Genomic DNA, 19,591 nt, shown 5'->3' on the forward strand with positions numbered 1-19,591 from the left:
ACGATCGTTATTTTCACTACTACAAAAATAGCCTAGGAGACCGTGCAAAATACGTCTAAGAAACCGGAAATTGACCGGTGCCTAGGTAGTAGGTCTCTTAGCATAAGAGACCGTGTTTTTTGCCTGGTATCTTAGATTATGCAAAGAGACTAGTTCTTCCTTTTCACCGGTCTCTTAGATCATTGTAAGACCATAAATAAATAAGGGAAAGGCACCGAATGTTTTTTAGATTACCGGTTTCTTAGATACTAGTCTAAAAGACCTATGTCTAGAGATTACCGGTCTCTTTGATAATTTATTTTTAAAAAAATAAAAAAATCATATGATGGTTACTTTTTGCCCACGAATCAACTCAACAAATATATCAATATTTTCTAAAGATCTATGCAACTAAAAAGTAGGAATCAGTTCTACTTACAATTCAATTGTTAAATTTCTAAAAAAAACTTAATGGAAAAAAAATATGGAGTACTTCATTACAATCTTATTCCTAAACATACTGAGTTACTGACACCATTACGCATAAAAAAACAAGTAGTTGACTAAATGAAAAATTACATTGTTCAGAGAAAATAAAAATGCTCCATTACAATCTTATTTCTATGAACTCCTCCGTAAAACAATAATCTTGATTCAAGCAACACGATTGCTCCGTTTCACATTCTTCAACCGCGCATGTCTGCAATATCCACTTTTAATTTGACTGGTCAAAATCAATGTAGATTTACTGCCAAAAAAATAGATGTATAAATAAAAATCAATCGATTTCAACCAAGAAAAAAACAAATCAATAATTGAAACGGTGTAACAAACTTCAATTTAAAAAGATAAGAATGAAATTCTATATGCATACAATCTTTAGGCAAATAATGATTGTGAATTGAAGTGCACAATTTGATAAAGAGAACATAAAAAGGATTGTAAAATAAAGAAGGAAAAATAAATTAAGTTAGAAAATATTTTTACCCACAATGGAGATTGAAAGGGGGCTTACCGGAAAAACCAAGGAGAAAGAAGATGATCTTGTCGGGATTCGTTGCGATGAGAAGACGATAGCGAGAAAGCGTCAGATCTGTTAGTATAAGATGTATAGAGAAACTATAGAGATTAAGATAGAGATGAGAGAGGATTGATGGAAATCAAAAATTAAGATCAAGTAGAGATGGAGGAGAGATGAGGCCTGAATTTCTGAGACGATTTCGTTTATGGAGAGGAGGATAAGAGGAATGGGGAATGGGGCGGCAGTTACTATGAACGCAGATTAGGGGTTTTTATCTTTTTTTAATATTTTTTTAATGATTAAATATTAAATGAAATTTAAGGAACCTGATTTAGTAATGTATTGTTACTTATTATAACATCTAAGAAACCAAATATTTCTCATGTGAGGTTTCTTAATCTAAGAAACCGGTTTGTTGTGATATATGGTTTCCTATTTTTCACTTAAGAAACCGGATACCTCCTCTATTAGGTTTCTTAATCTAAGAAACCAGATTAGTGGTTTATATGGTGCCTTAAGAGTGGTTCCTTAGGCCGTTTTTGTAGTAGTGTTTATCCAACTTGAATATTATTTTATCCAATTTATGTTAGATTTGCTAGTTTTGGTTTATATTGTAGATGTACGTAGTATGACTTTGAAAAACCAAATATTTGTTCGGGTTTTATTTAGTTAATTATATAAATAAGTTTTGTTTTATTGAATATTTTTTTTAATTATCAATATTAATCTATAAATATAATACAGTCTGTTTGCATTGTCTACAAAATTAATTCTAAATTCCTTCCACAATACTTTTTTTTTTTTTTTTTTTTTTTTTTACGTCCGCTTTATAATAAATGCTTGTTGTTTCGGGGTTTTTTGAGTCCCTTGGAGAGTTACAACACTAAGACTGGATGCTCGCTTGGATGCCTGTACCTGCAAAACAACGGAGCACCGAATGGTCCGTGGTCCGCCTCCGAAGCTTAAGTTAGTCTAAGTCCGAAGAATAAGGTGCAGAATGAAAAGGTTATCTGCTCGGATTCCGAGCTCGGGTGTACTGTTCTCTTGAGAGTGACAGTTCTGACAATGATTAGTAATCACTGAATATTCCTCGTAAGGAGTGTAAAAGGTTTTGTTGTACGTAAAGACGTATTGAATGTCACCATAAATGAGGAGGTCATCTCCTATTTATAGGCTTCTCGAAAAGCGTGCACTCCCTAGGGTTTCGTGCCCTAACAAATATTCACACAGCTTTTGCAGACCTCGGGATTTGGGCCTGAAAGCCGCCAATCCCAGGTCCTTTTATCTGTCTGCCACGTGTCGTTCCCTGGGAGGTCTAAGGTGGCGCCCCTTCCAGTGACACGTGGCAGACTCTGATTGGGCCAACTGGCCTAGGGTATTTTTACCCAAATCATTTGCCCCTCACAGGTGACACGCGCTTGCCACGTGTTGCCTGTGACAGGTGTAAACATCCGATTGGTCGGATTTCAAAAAATTACTGTGGAGGGAAAGTTTAGGGTTTTTGACCCTTCTATAAATGGAAAGTTTTCACCCCCTGAATTTTTTACATCTTTGCGAATCTTTGGAGAATCTTGGACTGTTTGACCTTAAGAATCTCAAAATTCCCTAAGTGTTTCTCTTCTTTCAAGCATCCGACACTCGGCCAGCTGTCCGACCGTTCTTCGGCCAACCAAGCGTCTCTCACCCTTCTTCTAAAGGTAACGCCTGTTTCTTCTTTTACTTTTCATTTTTTCTTTGTTTTCGAAAAATGGTATCCCAATCGCATGCGGCACAGCATAGGATAGTGATCAGCTGGTCACCGGGGACGGCTGAATCTAGAACTTGCAGTGCCGACTACTTGGCCAGCGACAGTGCTTTGCGAACTTCTCCGAATTCGACTGGTTTCGTGTCTGTGCAGGACACTATGGCCAGAACCAAAAGAACAGCAAGAAAACCTAACTCCGATGGATCTTTCTTCTCGTCGGATGGTTCAACTCTTTATTCAGACGACTCAATGAGGGTGCCTCGAAGTGAGGTGTCGGAACACCCTGATAGCCCTTCTTATCTTCCTCCTACCCCCACCTACTACCATTCGCCCACTTCAAGTGGTACTCCTAGTGATAGGATACTGGAGGAGGCGGATGAAACCTATGCACTCGGGCCTTCTAGACAGGTGCCGAAAGAGAGTCTAGGGGAGGACCCTGCTGGCACCAGTCGGCAGTCCCCTAGCTCTGATGAGAGCTCTGATGACGAGTCGACCTCGTCATCTTCTTCAGATAATGCCTCCGTTTCTTCTGGGGAGGCAAGGGCCAGAATAGATACTGCCAGGGAGTCCTTGGCAGTTGAGAGGGGGGAATCTTGGGCCGAGCCGAGTGCTTCCAGGCGCTTGGAGAAAGCCCCCTTTCTATCATCATGTTCCGCAAAGCAGGCGGAACACCATGGCAAACGGCCTTGCAAGTTTTAAGTGCAAGGTTGTTTTGGGCCATGGCTTTACTCTGTGCGTCCCCAATAAGGACGACACCATTACTTGGCCGAGTATGGCCAGCTACGAAGACCGAGCATTCGGTTGCTATGAGGCGGCCTTCCAGGCTGGCTTGCGCTTCCTTCTCCATCCGGCCGTGGAGAGGATTTTTGATGGATACCAACTTGGTATCTGGCAACTTGTACCCAAGTCCTGGATCAACATTCTGGGGTACGTTGCCGCCTGTGAGATGCTGCAGGTGGAGGCGAGTTTTGAAGCATTCGCCCACATGCATTATCTTAGCAGGGCGCCTGCTAGGGGTGGCGAGGGCTGGTACACCTTGACTACTTGCAAGGGGTACATGATGGCTGTTGGCAAGGAGAACAAGTGGAAAGACTGGAGGACTAAATTCTACATAGTCAAAACCGCCAACAGCCGCCTGAACCAAAAGTATAACAGGTGGAACAAGGATCCACCTCTCCTAGCAGGTAGGAGTGTGTTGCCAGCTCTTCCTAGACGAGCAAAGGAGGAGATCATGGACGCGGGTTTGTTCACCGTGTCCGTGAGGACGAATGATGAGGGGGACAAGGAAGTCACCCCTCAATGCTATCTCCCTTTGTACAAATGGTTTGAGGAAGGGACGTTCTTGGCCGCTTGTGGGCTAAGTACTGAGATGCCGAGAGGTAGTCGGCCGTCTGTTTTATATGCACTTTTATTTTGCTTGTCTTCACTTGTTAAATGATTCTAACACTTGTTCTTTTTCGCAGACAAAGTAATGGAGAAGCTCTCGGCCTCCAGGAAGCCGGCTGTATCTGCTGCTAGATACAGATCAAACGTCCTTAACAGGGCGGAGGCCACCACTACAAGGGTGGAAGAGCAGCGACCAGTCGGTACCCCAGGGGTGAGGCTTTTGTACTTAGCATTTTTCTGATTAATGCTGAGTTCGTCCGAATGTTTTCTGACTTTGTGTTTTGTCTTTATTGATGCAGGGTACCTCCTCCAAGTCCCCATCAAAACCATCCGACCCTAAGCTCCAAAAAACTAGGGCGGGTGATGTGAGCGCATCCGGCAAGGGCGGCCGGAAGCACATTGCTCACAAGCCCAAGAGAGCCCCAGACGCCTCTACCGGTGAGAAGAGGTTTCTGGGGGAAAAGCCTCCCTCTTCTTCTGGTAAGGAGAGGTTTTTGGGGAAAAGGCCCGCCTCTTCTGCCGGTGAGAAGAGGGTTCTGGGGGAAGAGGAGGAAGAAGAGGACGACGGTAAAGACCATTCGTCCCCCCTTTCTTTTTCTCCAAGTTATCCATACTTGAACATTTTTCTAACTCTCTCTTTTTCTTTTTTTTTTCTTTTTTTTTTTGCAGTTCCTGTACAGAAGCCGACTGTAGTTCAAATGGCCAAGTCCATGCTGAGGGCGATTGATCCGGATGATAAAGCATCCGTCAGAGGAGTCGGCACCCTAGACCTAGATGGCATTCTAGGGAACCTTTGTGAGGTATGAACTTAGTCTTGAACAATTTTCCATTCGTCTTTGTCCGCCTGGTTTTTAACCATCGGGCTTCTTTTTGCAGGCCATGCTGCGCGTCCAAGGGCTCGGGAAACCCCTCAAGGACAAGTCCAAAGAGGTAAAGGCCGCTAAGGCTCAGGCCGAGTCCGCCTTGGATAGGGCTCAATTTGATATTGCTCAGAATGAATTTCTGACGCTTGATATGATGTATTCACAGTCGGAGGCCAATCTGCAGGTGAAGAAGGACCTGGACTCGGCCCGCCTACAGGTCTCCAACCTTAAGAAGGAGATCAAGTCCCTTAAGGCGGAGCTCGAGCCCCCTCAGGATGCCAAGGATGAGGCCGAGAGAGCCAAGAAGAGGGTGATCCGCCTGGAGCAGCGCCTCACAAACCAGGAGCACCAGCTGAAGGCCAAGTTTGAGTCCCGTGCTGAGCAGGATAGAGCTGATCTGATCAAACAATTGATCAGTGACAATGAAGCCATCATGCGGGACACTTGGGCGGCTGTGCAGTCAGGCTCGGACTATCAAATTTGAAAATCCAAGTTTGATGAGCTCAGCAAGGCTCTCGACGATCGCCTCCTTGAGGAGATGGAAGAAGCTACCAAGGCTGATGCCGATGCCGAGGCTACCGAAGGCTCTGGGTCCGACTCTTCTGGGGAGTCGTCCTCTGGGGAGGAGGAGGATCAGGAGGAGGAGCGAGAGAAAAAAGATGAAGAGCAGCCGAAGGACAACAGGCCGGCTTCCAATGAAGATGCTCTCCCCTGATAACTTAAGCTTTTTATTTTTTCTGTTTCTGCGGCCGAATGGCCAAGTACTTGCTTTTCCGCCCTGTGTGCCGAGTATTTCTGTATTTTTACCGACCGAGGGGTCGGGTGATTTGACAATTCTTCTGGCTTTGCCAGATAACAATTTAAACCATTTGCCAGGGGGCGATTGGTCTTTTTAATTTGAATCCTTCAGCCATTTGGCTGAAGTTATGCACATTATTGTCCTTTGAATTTTTTTTAAATTTTTGCATGTTTTTTGGCTAAGTATTATAACCTGTATACCATGCGAATGTTCTTGCCCCTAGACGGATGTCGAGTGGTTTCGATTTATGGGATTGATTGACTTAGAAATTATTGATACTTAGAAGAGTATTCATGGTTTCTGAGTCAATCAATCACTATGGTGATTGCCCCAAACCACTCGGCAGACGTCCATCCAGAATTGGCAAATATAAGTGTTCATTCTGCCATTGGCTCGAACTAAACTCAAATTTCCAACTTAGTTGAAATGCTAAGGAAAAATCCCCGCCTGTTTTGACTCATAGGCAAAAACAGGCGCATCCGGCCATTGGCCTCCTCGAGATAAAAATGCTAAGTTTGTAACTTAGCCAATTTTCTTTAAATTAATTGTCCGCCTGTCTTGCCCTATAGGTAAGGATCAGGCGTCATCCGGCTGATAACCTCAAATGAGTGCTAAGTAGTTAACTTAACTCGTGTATGTAAAAATATTCCGCCTGTTTTGCCCCTGAGCTAAAACAGGCGCATCCGGCTTTATGCCTCGGTTAGCCTCTACTTATGAAACAATGACCATTTCTGAACTGTGCTAGAACAGATAGAAAATTTTGGCCTTTTAGATTTCACTTTCAATTAGAACAAACGACTGCGAATGCTGCCTTAGCATTCGGTAGGGCCGCTTGTTATATTCGTAGAGCAATGTGCCACCCAAATGGGAGATGCTTCTCCTCGACGAATTCGCCCGAATGGACGTCGCCGGTTATCTGACTCATGTTGGAGCAGACGGTCATACTCATGTTGGAGCGGACTGTGACCATTCGGTCTCTTTTTGTTTTTATCTGGCCTTTGGCCTCTTACTTGATTAAGTAAATGTTGGTATAAACTTAATGAAATTTCGTACGAACGACTGTTTTAGAACAATCGGCTCCTTCACAGGGTTTGGGGCGTCTGCTGTTGAGACAGACGCTTTCCAAGCATATTGGCCGTCTGTATCTGGTACAGGCGGTGCTAAAAAACTTTAAAAAAGACAAGTTGGAGAATGGAGGCATATTCTCATTAACAAAACTTGAGATAACAAAATTTGAAGTATTTATATTCGTACTTAGAATTAGTACTTTTTCAAGTTGTCTACATTCCAAGTTCTGGGCAGCTGCCTGCCGTCTGGTTCTTCCAGGCGGTAGGTGCCGTCTCTTACTTCCTCATAGATTCGGTAGGGGCCTTCCCAATTTGGGGTTAGCTTTCCCTGCTCATTCGCCCTACCGACTGCTTCCATTTTCCGTAGCACAAAGTCCCCTACTTTGAGAGGACGCTTGTGTACTCTTTTGTTGTAAGCCCGAGTTATTCTCAGACGGTATATCTCATGGCGCAAGGCAGCATTGCCCCTGCGCTCTGGTAGTGAGTCCAATGCTAGGCGCATGGCCTCCCAGTTCGCCTCTTCATCATACAACATGATTCGAAGAGTCGGCTCATAGTGTTCAATGGGCAGGACAGCTTCTGCACCATACACCATAAGGAATGGGGTTTCTCCAGTTGCCCCTTTAACAGTCGTTCTGATGGACCAGAGGACGTGTGGTAATTCATCCGCCCAAAGGCCACCAGCCCGTTCAATTTTCTTTTTAATCCCGTCTGAGATTAACTTGTTGAAGGCCTCGACCTTGCCGTTTGCTTGAGGCCGGCCGACTGATGCAAAGAAGCTAGAGACCCCCTGGTCTCCCAGCCAAGTCTTGAGTTGAGGTGTTTCAAATTGAGGACCATTGTCAAAAACCATAGACATGGGCACCCCGAAACGAGTGATTATGTTCCTCCAGATGAAGGAAATGACATCTTTTGTCTTAATGTTTTTGACCGCCTCCGCCTCTACCCACTTGGTAAAGTAATCCACAGCCACCAATATGTAGCGCCTGCCGCCTGGTGCAGCTGTATATGGCCCCAAAATGTCCATGCCCCATTTGGCAAAGGGTATTGGGCTGTGGATGGCCGTCAGGTCTGTTGCCGGACGATGAATGAGCTTGCCAAATTTTTGACACTTGTCACATTTTTTCACCAATTCCATTGCATCCGACTCCAGGGTTGGCCAGAAGTAAAGCCACCTGACCTTGGCAGCGAGGGATCTGCCGCCTATATGGGAGGCGCAGAATCCCGAATGCAGCTCTTCGAGGACTTCCTTACCCTTTTCGGGGGTAACACACTTCAACAGGGGTTTCAGAAAACCAGCCCTGAAGAGTTCTCCTTGTCGCAACTCGAAGTTAGCCGCTCGCTTTTTCAAAATAGCCGCCTCCTGTGGTGAGTCAGGGAGCGTGCCGTCTGTAAGATAGGCCCGGATGCTGTCCATCCAGGTTGAGCTTCGGTCAAGCACTCCAATGGGGTCTTCCCCAGATATACTTATTTTTTCCATGACCTCCCAGAAGACTGACTGAGGCGTCTCACAGGAGGCGGATGATGCCAGTTTGGACAAGGCATCCGCCTGATTGTTGGAAGACCTGGGCACTTGACTTAGAGTGAATTCTTCAAGTGTCCCAACTTCAGCTTTGACCACCTGCAAATATTTTATCATGGCCGGATGAGTGGCCTCGTACGTCCCATTGACTTGGAGTACGACCAATTGTGAGTCCGAGCAGGCGTCAATTTTCTTTGCCCCTGCTGCCTTACAGTACCCAATGCCAGCAAGCAGGGCTTCATATTCGGCCTCATTATTAGAGACCTGGAACTTGAACCGTAGTGCATATTCATATTTGTCCCCTTCAGGAGACTGACAGATAATCCCTGCACCACAATCATTCGCAGTGGAGCTCCCGTCCACATACACTTTCCAAACCTGACTAGTATCATCCGGAACAACCGGCCTTGTCATTTCCACAATAAAGTCGGCGAATGCTTGCCCCTTTATTGCTTTCCTAGGTTCGTAAGTGATTTCCAATCCTTGCATTTCAATCGCCCATTTGAGCATTCGTCCAGAAGACTCTAAGGTTGTCAGAGGCCGCTTGATCGGCTGGTCAGTATAGACCACTACCGCATGTGCCAAGAAGTAGGGTTTCAATTTCTTGATGGCCATGTAAAGAGCGAGGCCAAATTTTTCAACCATGGGGTACCGAAGCTCAGCGTTCCTGAGAACATGGCTGATGAAATAGACCGGGAGCTGAGTGCCGTCTCTTTCAGCTTAGAGAACAGCGGTGAGGGCATGATCGGAGACGGCCAGATACATGAAGAGCGTCTCTTTGGGCAAAGGGCTAACAAGTCTCGGCAAAGAGTGCAAATGAGTTTTTAACTTTTGAAAGGCCGCCTCTGCGTCATCTCTCCATTCAAAATTAGTCTTCTTCCTAATTGCCTGGAAGAAGTAGAGACACTTATCGCCTGACCGACTGAGGAATCTCCCCAAGGCCGCCAGACAACCTGTAAGCTTTTGAACCTCTTTCACAGTACGGGGCGACTACATGTCGATGACCGCCTGTATTTTCTCAGGGTTGGCCTCTATTCCCCTTTGATCAATCAGGAATCCGAGAAACTTCCCAGACTCAACACCAAAGACACACTTTTTTAGATTTAGCATGACCTCGTGCCGTCTGAGTGTGGCGAATGTTTCTCGGAGATCAGCAAGATGATCCGCTTGTTGTTTGGATTTGACTATCATGTCATCAATGTATGCTTCTACATTCCTCCCAATCTGATTAATGAAGACCGTATTAATCATTCGTTGGAAAGTAGCAGGCGCATTCTTCAAACCAAACGGCATCACAGTATAACAGAACAACTCCTGATCAGTGACAAATGCTGTCTTTTCTTGATCTTTTTTCCACAGGGGGATCTGGTGGAAGCCTGAATAGGCGTCCATAAAACTCATCAGGGCATGTCCGGCTGTTGAATCGACTAGATTGTCGATCTTTGGCAATGGATAACTATCCTTCGGACATGCCTTATTCAGGTCGGTGTAGTCAACACACATCCGCCAAGTTCCATTCGGCTTTTTTACTAACACAACGTTAGCTACCCAGTCAGGGAAGTTACACGACCGAATGAACTTGGCGTCCAGCAGCTTTTTAACTTCAGCTGTTGCCGCCTGACTTCTTTCTTCGCTGTGATTTCTCTTCTTTTGCCGAATGGGCTTCTTTTTGGGATCCACGGCGAGTTTGTGGACAGCGAGATCCGGGCTGATGCCAGGCATCTCTTCCACTTCAAAGGCAAAGATGTCTTTGAATTCTTTCAGAAGCTGGTGTAAGCTGTCACCTAGCTTAGCAAATGCAACCGTCCCCACCTTAACAGTCCGCTCTGGCCGAGTGTCGTCCAGAGGGATATCAATGTGTTCACCAGTCGGCTGGGGACGGAGATCGTCTGACCGTTCCCCGGTCAGTGATTGCTATTGCTTCTCTTTTTTGACCACCACCAGTTGATCAACTTTTCTCTTTTTCTCGGCTGGTGGGGCCGCCTAGTCTTCCCTGTTGTCATCAAGGTCGACTGTTTGTTTGCCCCGGAAGGTTGCTGCAACCGCGGGCTTTACATCCGAGAGGTAGCACTCCCGAGCTGTCTTTTGGTCCCCGTTAAGGGAACCGACTGTGCCATCATCCCTATCATACTTAACAAGCATGAGAGCAGGAATGATAATGGCCTTGCACTCGTTTAGAGTGGGTCGACCAAAGATGAGGTTGTAGGCAGTAAGCTCTTCAACCACGAGGAAACGGATGGTCATATGCCGACCGTTTCCCTTTTGCCCCAGACGGATGGGCAGATCTATCCGTCCGACTGGGTGCACAAGTCGTCCCCCAAACCCTACAAGGGTGTGGGAGACCTCCATCATGCTGTCTGGCTTGTACTTGAGATTGGACAAGCATTTGAGGCTGATGAGATCAGAGGAGCTGCCTGTGTCGATCAAGATTCGATAAACTAGTTGGTTGGCCACTTTGCATTCAATGACCACAGGGTCATTATGCGGCCGACGGACTTTGCCTCTGTCCTTTTCGGTGATGATTACTTCGGGGAAGGCGGATGTACATGCCGTCTCTCCCTCTTCAACAGAATGGATCATCTTTTTTAGATGATCCTTGGTGCCCCGAATGGTCGGGCCACCCCCGGCGAATTCGCCTGCTATGGTATATACCGGCTCTTCATCGGTGTCGGTACTAACAGTCGGCTGAGGAGCCTGCTTTTTAGGCTGCCCCTGATTCGCCTTTGAAGTCACTTTGGACTTCAAATAGGACTTCAGCCGTCCTTTGTCGGCCAGACGGTCAAGCTCTCGTTTGAGGCTGAAACAGTCGTTGGTGTCATGGCCGATGTCTTCATGGAAATGGCAATGTTTGTTTTTGTTCCGATTTTCAACGGAACCTCTCATTGGAGTCGGCTTCTCAAGGGTCAGCCGATCCTTTATTTCCATCAAGATGGAGCAGCAGTCCTTGTGGAACTCGTACCTTGGGACGTACGGTTTCCACTCTTTCTTCTTTTTCTGGGCTGGCTGATCAGAGTTATCAACGGCCCAGACTTGCTTTTTCTTTTTGCTCTCTTCTGGCTTAGGAGCCGGCTGAGCAGGCCGACTCTCCTTTTGTCGGTCGGACCTCTTAGAGTCCGACTGCCCGTTGGAGGAGCAGAGCTCGGTCGCCTGTATATAGGCTTCCGCCTCTCGCAGCGCTCCCTGCAGGGTGAAAATTTATTTTCGGACAAGTTCATACTTGAAAGTAGAACCTTCCTTCAGACCCTTGAAAAAGTCTGTGAAGGCGACCTCATCAGACAACCCATGGATCTGGATTCGCACCAGATTGAACCGCCTGACATAGGAACGCAAGCCTTCTCTATCTCCCTGCTGCACATTGCCAAGATCAAGGCTTGTCTTCTTGGCAGGGATGTTCATAGAGAAGTTGGAAGCAAACAAGAACGCAAGCGTCTTGAAGCTATTGATGCAACCAGCCGGCAAATTGCCGAACCACTGCTGGGCTATGCCCTTCAGGGTGGCTGGAAAGCAGCGGCACCATGCGGCATCATCCAACCCTTGTAAATACATGAGGTGGGTGTATGCTAGCAGGTGGTCTTCGGGGTTGGTAGTCCCATCATAGGTTCCAACCAACACGTTTTTAACCTTAGCCGGCTGTTCGGCGTCGGTTATTTCCTTAGAGAAGGCAGAGGGTTGATTTCCAAGGTGCTGCAGCCTAAGCTGCCAATCCATGGGCTGATAGCCGCATGTCGCCTGTCCTCCAAGGAAGGCAGGCTGAATGTAAGGTTGAGCAAGCGTTTGGTACAATGGCTGAGCCATGTACGGAGCCGGCTGAATTACATGAGGTCCAACTTGAACCCGGGGGCTGCTTGTTGGAGTCTCATGCACAGATTGTGAATACCTCAAGGAGGTATTCTGGAAGCTGTCGTGATAAGTCGACGTTGAGGCCGACTCTGAAAGCTCATTCCTCTTCTGCTCGATGTAATGTCGAGCATCAGAGAATGTTTTCTTGTTACCATCCGGCTGAACATGCCGAATGACTTTTCTTGCAACCGTTTCTGGGAAACGGAGTCTTGAAAGGTCAAACTGAGGCCGAGCCTTTTCCTTAGGATGAGGAGTTGGCTGACGGTCCCTGACCGATTTGTGCTTGCCCGTCTGGGCTGACTTCTTGGCCGACTGCTCCTTGGCAGCAGTAGCCGACTTCTTGTTGGTGAGTTGTTTTATCTCCCCACGGAGAGTGTTCACAAGCTTCATGAGCTCGTCTCTGGTTACCGGGTCTGACCCTTCCACCTGGGTAGGATCAGCCGGTTTCTTTGGATGTCCGGCTGGTTTGCTCGGAACATTCTGAGAATGAGGACGCTCCCGCTTTTCCTTGCCGCGGATGCGCCTGGAGATGAGGGACCCATCTCTGGCAGTATAGGTTTCAACGTCACCGTCGTCACCTGAGTCATGGTCCGACTGGACCAATACTTCTTCCAGGGACCGATTGGTCTCTGGTGGCTGTCTGGTCTCTGGTGGCCGATTGGTTTCCGGAGGCCGATTGGTTACAGAAATTGGTACAGTTTCCAAAGAGGCCATCTTAGAGGTACTCTCCCCACAGACGGCGCCAAATGTTTCGGGGTTTTTTGTGTCCCTTGGGAGAGTTACAACACTAAGACTGGATGCTCGCTTGGATGCCTGTACCTGCAAAACAACGGAGCACCGAATGGTCGGTGGTCCGCCTCCGAAGCTTAAGTTAGTCTAAGTCCGAAGAATAAGGTGCAGAATGAAAAGGTTATCTGCTCGGATTCCGAGCTCGGGTGTACTGTTCTCTTGAGAGTGATAGTTCTGACAATGATTAGTAATCACTGAATATTCCTCGTAAGGAGTGTAAAAGGTTTTGTTGTACGTAAAGACGTATTGAATGTCACCATAAATGAGGAGGTCATCTCCTATTTATAGGCTTCTCGAAAAGCGTGCACTCCCTAGGGTTTCGTGCCCTAGAAAATATTCACGCAGCTTTTGCAGACCTCGGGATTTGGGCCTGAAAGCCGCCAATCCCAGGTCCTTTTATCTGTCTGCCACGTGTCGTTCCCTGGGAGGTCCAAGGTGGCGCCCCTTCCAGTGACACGTGGCAGACTCTGATTGGGCCAACTGGCCTAGGGTATTTTTACCCAAATCACTTGCTACACTTTCTTATTTGCCCGGTAAGAATCTACTTCTATTTCGTTATTTCTTTCTTCCAATATAACCTTATTTGCACAAATATGGTACTCCATCGTCCCATAATATTTTTCCCATTTTCCATTGTGGCTATTCCGTATTGTTTTTCCATTTTCCATTTCAAGTGTCCCAATTTATTTTAATTTTTTTTTTCATTTTCTAGAAACTATGAAAAGACCAAATTGCCTTCGTAATTTTTTTTTTATTCACTCAACTACCTAAAATAGCCCATATTTTCTTTAAATATTTACACCCCCACTCATGTGCGTACTTTTTTCTTGCTCTTAGGATTTCTGTCCCACTCACATTTCTTATGCAAAGAAAATAATACACTACTCATTTAAACATTAAAAACAATAAAAACAGTGCTATAAATCTATAAATTCAAAAGAATTATGCAATGGAGAGCATAAATAATCCTAAAAAAAAAGTACAATTTAATTTTTATTACTTAAACATTTCATTAAAAATAAATGTGTAATTCAACAAATTAAGTCTATCAAGAATGAGACTTTAATTGTGTATACCTTAATTAATCATAAAAAATGAAAAATAAAGGCCTAAAAAACTATAAAGAAGCATAAAGGAGTAAATTCCAAGTATCAGGAATACCAGCAAGACACCAATGTGTGCAATCTCCACCAGTTTTTGAGGCACCATATTTCTGTGGATGTGCATCGGGCCTTAATTGGGTCAACAATGAGACGTCCAAAAAGAAAGCTGGGTTATTCATTTGGCCTAATATGCTCTTCACTATACCAATTCCTGGGCTTGGTGGTGCTGGGCTTTTTGATCCAAGTATTGGTTGTGTCTCCTTATAACAACCTTGTGCTGTTGATTTCCCAAAATCAATGCCACTGCCAATTTTATAGGAATTATGTCATTTAGGATGTGTTAGTATATAAAATCAAAGTTGGCAAATATTTAGTAATTGACTAATTGTCTTTTATATGTTGCTTTAATTTTTTTTTTTTTTTAAAAGAAAAAGTTTATTGTATTGGTACATGTAACATGCTTATGGAGTAATAGCATCTCGTTTGTAATTTGACGGCCTATATGATAATAAGTAACTAGTTAAGTGGTCAGATAAGATGATAAGAAAAATACAAATCTAGTTCTTGTCATCTACGATTCTATGTAGTACTATTCTGTATAGCTACAAGTATTTTGTCTTTTAAATTTACTGTTCTACCTATTTATATAACTGATTATCTACAATATGCAAGTAGTATAATTTCTAATTGAAGCATAATATAGTTTTCACGGTGAAGGATAAGGCAAGTATTATCTTACTGATAGTGCGACGCTGAGATGCCTTGATAAAAAACTTTGGTTCTACTATGATCAAGCGCAGAATCAACCCATTTTGCCCAAGTTCCTAGCCCAATCTTGAATGCCTCTATCCGATTCATATCCTTCTTTGTTTCATTTCCTAATTGTATGAAATCCCATCTACAAATGTATTCAAATATATATTAACAAAATTTTAGCAAATTGCTTTAATTAGTAGATACTACCTTTTTTTTTTTTTTTTTTTTTTTTTTTTTTTTTTTTTTTTTTTTTTTTTTGAGAAAAAGTAGTAGTAGATACTTGAAAAATACAAAAAATATATAAAAATAGAGTGAGACATACGGTTGCTGGGGTGGAATGTAAAACCACCAATGCCAACTATCAAAGATGAGCAAGTCAAAATCAGTCCATGCATCACCACCCTTGATAGACTCAAGCTTTAAAATTCTGCCTGTTGGTTCCACATCTATGTCCACTAGGAATTGATGCCATTGCATATTAATTGTGAGATTATACTCCTGCAATTCAAAAAATTTATTTGAAAATTAGTCATATCTCGAAGAGAAAATTGTTTGTTTATTTTTCATAATTTTTTAAAATTAAATACTTAAACTTACACATATTTAACTCAATCAACTAGTGTGTAGTCCAAGTAATGTCCCAGGTTATTACTTTAAATTTTTATATTATTATGTATAAATTTCTAAATACACAAAGTGCATAATAAATATTACTAAACAATATAGGACGAAAAAATAAATCATAATAAGCACCTCCAATCAAAATTAGATGTAATTAATTTGAGTTAAATGTAAAAACATAAGTAAATTGGCTTAGATGGTTAAAACTTCTAACTTAATTACCATTGGTCATGTGTTCAAACACTATAAAAATTAGTGAATGCGAAAATGTCACATTACACGTATACTTTGTATGTTATGAAACTTTTTTTTTTCTTTTTTCCAGATCAATAGGAACATAGGTCTCTTTCCCTCCTAATTTGTTTAAGTTAATTAACCACCAATTACAACCAAATCCAACATTTTATTCTACCCAACATGTCAAGTCATTAGCAACCCCGTCACTATCGTCCCCATTACAACCACATGTCTACATTCAACACTTAGCCGATAAACCCAATAGTGCCTTATCATTGGCGGCTCTAGATACCACCCTTGTCCCATTCACCCAACGTAACGAGCAACCAAGTGTATAAATTTGCCTATATTTTTTTTGGGGTGTTTAGAGAGCCCCAAGGGCAGATGATCAGAATCGATCCCAAGATCAATTAATATTTGGCTATAAAAAATAATGTAATTTAGTCACCGTAAATTAGTTAACAATTGAATTGATAGTGCAGTAGATTGAATGGTTAATAATAAGCTAATTAAGTGACTTACTGGAAATTGAAAGGAATACATGGGTTGTTGTTGCGTCAAGTTGTATGTAGCGTTCGGATTGCCCGCATGAAGCATGCAAGTAAGAGATTGCCATTGATTTAGGCTTAGTGAATCCCCCACAAACAATATTTTCTTTCCACTAAATTTTGTGAAAAACACATTTACATCATACCTGTATTTTAAGTTAAAAAAAAGGGGTCAATTAAATTGAACTAATAAATCAATTTCATACTTTGCATGTAGCTTGAAAATTATTATATTCACCTGAATGCAGTTAATTTTAATCATTAATTATTTGATGAATAAATGAGCAATAATTATCCAAACAATCGAAATATAACTTGTACCCATTTTTGTATAAAAATCACTATAACTAAACTATTTATCTTAAAGAAAAAGCGGGAAAAAAGTAGAAAATGATATATTTTATTTTATCACTGAGTCACCAACCAATTGTTTTGAAAGAAAAACTAGTAGAGTTTAGATCATCTTACTTAAGTTTAGGTAGCTCGTTCTGTTTTTTTGGTGTTTAGATAGCCACAAGAATAAGGGTGAGAATCGATCACATGATCTCCTGGAATCGGGTGGGAAGTTTTTATCATTTGAGTAATCCCTCACTCTCACTCTCAGTATTATTATTATTGTTGTTATATTCTTATATGGCTCCAATTACTATTTATAATAACCGATATTAAAGCAAAATAAATAAATAAAGCGTGATATATTTTTCTTATATGTTATGTATAGCTTACCTACCTAGTGTCCAAGAGTACCAAATAATTGTATGTGTGTACCAAACGACATTAGCTTCAACTAGTAGAGTGAAAAATATATCCAACTACTAAGGGATTACATACACTTTCTTATCCAATTTGAAAAATAGGATAAATGGCAAAGTTTTCTTATTTAACCAGGGGTGTTATGAAATACAAAATATATATGTAAGATCTTTAATGTTTCATTGTCTGAAAAAAAATTATTTATGATAATCTCAAACAATAATGTGCTAATTATCCAATTTTAGAGTCAAGAGTAATTCATGTTAATTAAATCTCACATGATATATATTAAAGATTGATATTTATTATTGAGTCTTAAAGATATAGGAATATATAATTTGTATAATTTAATTTTCTATGAGTATTTCATAATTTATATGTCTAGGATCGAATAATATTAACGTATACTTCGTATAATTAAATTGTCGAGCAATATTGCTAGATATTTATTATTCTACTACGTAGATATATTATTCATGATTAACATGAGGTCAATATAAGAGATCATTATGCTCAAGGGTCACGGGTAAACAATATCACGTGATTCATGTTAGTTAATTGTCTGGTGTAAATTATTTTCAAATTATCTGATTTTAAAAATTATGAAATATAGTATTTTCTCCATTTTTATTTGTTGTTTAAGTTTGAAATTTTTTGGAGAGAAAACTGGTCAAATAGTAATCAACAAAAAATGGTAAGAATTTGTAAAATGGTATTCATTTCTTATTATTTGCAACAAGGGAAGAATACTCTTTATTAAAAATACCGGAATAGTAAGAAACAAAAGTAGTATTATTAATATTACATTTTTAATTATTATTTTAATTATATTATTACGAAAGATATGTCCAACAATAAATTTGTGAAAAACAAGCAAAGTATTTATGGAACATAAGAACGTAAAAGTATTAAGAGAATGTTATGTGTATATTCTCATAAATTTCTCTAACACAAAGGATCTTGTAGTAACACATTCAATAATATTTTAAAATAATAATTGTCATGTAACACATTCAATAATATTGAGATAGAGTTACCTGGTAAGTTTACATCCAGTAGGCTGCCATCTATAGCCAAGGTAAGACTTATCTGGCCTTCCATTCTTTTGGCAATCAAATTGTTTACGCAAAAATGGACATACCGACGAATCGTATAACGGGTAACTCGGATCCGACACCCAACTCCCCTCAAATCTGTTGCAACCATCATCAGCCGCCATCGATTCTGAAATCGTGACTGATAGAACCGTAAGCAACACAATAACGGGAATAATAACAATCCAAGTACACCTCCGACGTACCATTTTGTTTGAACAATGATTGTGTCACAACTCGAGAGAGTCAAGACTTAAAATAATGTGTGATAGATAATATGGTTTGCTAAAACAAAATTTATGCTACTTATATATATATACGTAACATCTATATGTTAGATAAGAGCTATAAAAATGAAGGAGTATTATTTCTGTTTCCTTTTTGTGAGGTTAGATAATTAGCTTATAAAATGAATAATACATGCATGCATGCATATATATATATATATATATATATATATATATATATATATATATATATATATATATACAGCTAATTAGTTTGATGTAAGAGATTTGTTTTGCTTTCACATCATGATTTCATTTGATTTCCTTCCTTTTTTGAAAGATTAACGTATCAAAACAAAGATATTGATGGAGATGTGATATATATCTATCGTTATAAAATGTGAGATTATATTGCAAATTTTTTTTATCCTAAATTCTTATATGTGGTTGAAAAGGTTTGGCCCGCTAGGTGTTACTTCATTAGTGTTATATGGGTTACTTAGGGTCTGTTCACATTTACTTAATTTCAGTTCAGTTTAGCTCTAATCAGTTCAGTTCAGTTCAGTTCAGCTCCAATCAGTTCAGTTTAGTTCAGCTCTTAATTTTCCTCTCTCATAAAATATTCATTTAAGCTCAATTCAGTTCAGTTCAGCTCCAATCAGTTCAGTTTAGTTTAGTTCAGTTCAGCTCCAATCAGTTCAGTTCAGTTCAGTTCAGCTCCAATCAGTTCAGTTCAGCTCAGTTCAGTAAATGTGAACAGGACCTTAGTCGTCACTGTTACATGTATTAGTTTGTCATTATTATAGAGGTTACTCGATCATTGTTATATGACTATTTTTATAAACGGTCACATGATATGATCAGCTGCACACAAAAGCACAATTTTTTTTTTTTTTTTTTAAGAAATCTTGTGAACAGGCTAGAATTAATAATATTATTTATACATATAAATGTCATTTTATTAAGAATTATTAATTTTGTTTTGATTGTCATTATTATACTGCTATATATATATATACCAGTCTTATAAGCAATAATATAATGTAGTGGTAAAAGTAACTGATTCTTTTTTTCTATGAGATCCTTTTCATGTTTTCGTTAACAATAATAATGGGGTGATGATAATAGCTAAGATTCTTGGATTAATTGAAAGTTGAAACTTTAATAATTTTATGGAGTGACTAGCTAGATTCATATTCTGGGTCCCATAATAATTTGGTACATGCAATCATGCAAGTCCAT

General features: G+C 41.3%; 1 protein-coding gene across 2 annotated transcripts; it reads right to left on the reverse strand.

Moving 5' to 3' along the window:
• Positions 1–425: 425 nt before the first annotated feature.
• Positions 426–18,524, reverse strand: LOC145576668 (protein trichome birefringence-like 41). Of its 2 annotated transcripts, XM_081634388.1 has the most exons (7): positions 18,066–18,524; positions 16,250–16,421; positions 15,192–15,367; positions 14,853–15,011; positions 14,172–14,416; positions 995–1,072; positions 426–727 (listed from the first exon to the last, which is right to left on the reverse strand). In XM_081634388.1, exons 1-7 carry the CDS (start codon positions 18,329–18,331, stop codon positions 714–716), a joined length of 1,110 nt encoding a protein of 369 aa, XP_081490514.1. In that variant the 5' UTR covers positions 18,332–18,524; the 3' UTR covers positions 426–713. The 2 variants fall into 2 exon arrangements, with proteins under 2 accessions (XP_081490514.1, XP_081490515.1); XM_081634389.1 differs by lacking the exons at positions 426–727; positions 995–1,072 and having other exon boundaries at positions 14,016–14,416.
• Positions 18,525–19,591: the final 1,067 nt, after the last annotated feature.

Source organism: Chenopodium album, chromosome 13, assembly GCF_948465745.1.
Source record: "Chenopodium album chromosome 13, dcCheAlbu1.1, whole genome shotgun sequence".
NCBI lineage: Eukaryota > Viridiplantae > Streptophyta > Magnoliopsida > Caryophyllales > Amaranthaceae > Chenopodium > Chenopodium album.